General features: G+C 58.1%; 1 protein-coding gene across 1 annotated transcript; it reads right to left on the bottom strand.

Moving 5' to 3' along the window:
* Positions 1 to 792, bottom strand: LOC130047343 (uncharacterized). Its single transcript, XM_056142030.1, has one exon. It carries the CDS (start codon positions 790 to 792, stop codon positions 1 to 3), a length of 792 nt encoding a protein of 263 aa, XP_055998005.1.
* Between the last annotated feature and the right edge of the window lie 266 nt (positions 793 to 1,058).

Below are 1,058 nucleotides of genomic sequence, written 5' to 3'. Positions count from 1 at the left end.
TCATTCCCTGCTTCCGGTAAACCGGCATAACGGGCACCGTCCCCGGGTGTGTCGCCGCTCCTGTAACTCTTCCACGCACGAGCAGCAAGCTGGGCGCTGCCCACATCCCCTACACGTAATTCCAGAGTGTACCCTGTCTTGCCAGCAGACAGGACACTTAAACCAGATGGGAACCGCCCTATCTGCCCAGCCAGGGACAGTCATAGGGTGGTTCCTCGGGGGATGAGTTGCCACCGGTGCGTGGGTTGGTATCGGTGGTGGCGGAGTCCTCCCTGCAAACCGGATGGTAGGTGGTGGGGGTCTTGCAGGGGCTGCTGGTCTCGGTGGTGATGCTGTGTCTGCCACCAACAGCGACGGACTCTGACGTGGGCTGGGAGGTGGTGCGGGGGACGGTGACCTCGGTGAATACTCCACCGGTGACGCTGGTGAGTCGCTCATCGGCACCGGGCTGTATTCCACTGGTGCCGATGGGATCGCTGGTGGTGGTGTTGTAGGCGTCGCCGGGGAGTAAGGTGGTGGTGGTGAGGGTGGCTGTGGGGCCCGTCGGCGCGGTCTCGTACCCGTGGAGATTCGAGCGGTGCGGCGGCGGGGTGCCCTCCCTTCATACTCTGCCCGCACCCGGCAGATGATCTCACGGACCCCACTCTGGTCGAAAGGGGAGAAGGTGCTCAGGTCGTTCTCAGAACGCACGACCCAATTCTCCCCTACCCGTTCCTCAGCCACCACTAGGAGCCGGTACCGAAAGCCAGGCAAGGTCTGGAAATTGTAGAGCGGGTCTCTTCTTGTAGCCATTCTTCTTTCTTCTTTAAAATCCTTCAAAAATCTTCTACAACTGTGCTGGATCACCAGTGAAGCGAACTGGCGAGTGCGCCGGTATATATCGGGAAAGCGCGGACCTCCTCGAAAACATCCCTCGCTTCGGAGACGAAGCCAAGATGGTGGCCGTCAAAATGGCGGATTTGTGCTTTCGAGTAGAGAGTTTTTTCTCATTGTCTTTTTCTAGACATTCGATATCTGTGCATGGTAGATTTAATCTGATAGATTCTGAGACGGCGAAT

The sequence above is a fragment of the Ostrea edulis genome, chromosome 6 (assembly GCF_947568905.1).
Source record: "Ostrea edulis chromosome 6, xbOstEdul1.1, whole genome shotgun sequence".
NCBI lineage: Eukaryota > Metazoa > Mollusca > Bivalvia > Ostreida > Ostreidae > Ostrea > Ostrea edulis.
Note: the sequence above shows the minus strand (reverse complement) of the source record. Positions and strands in the feature narration are given on the sequence as shown.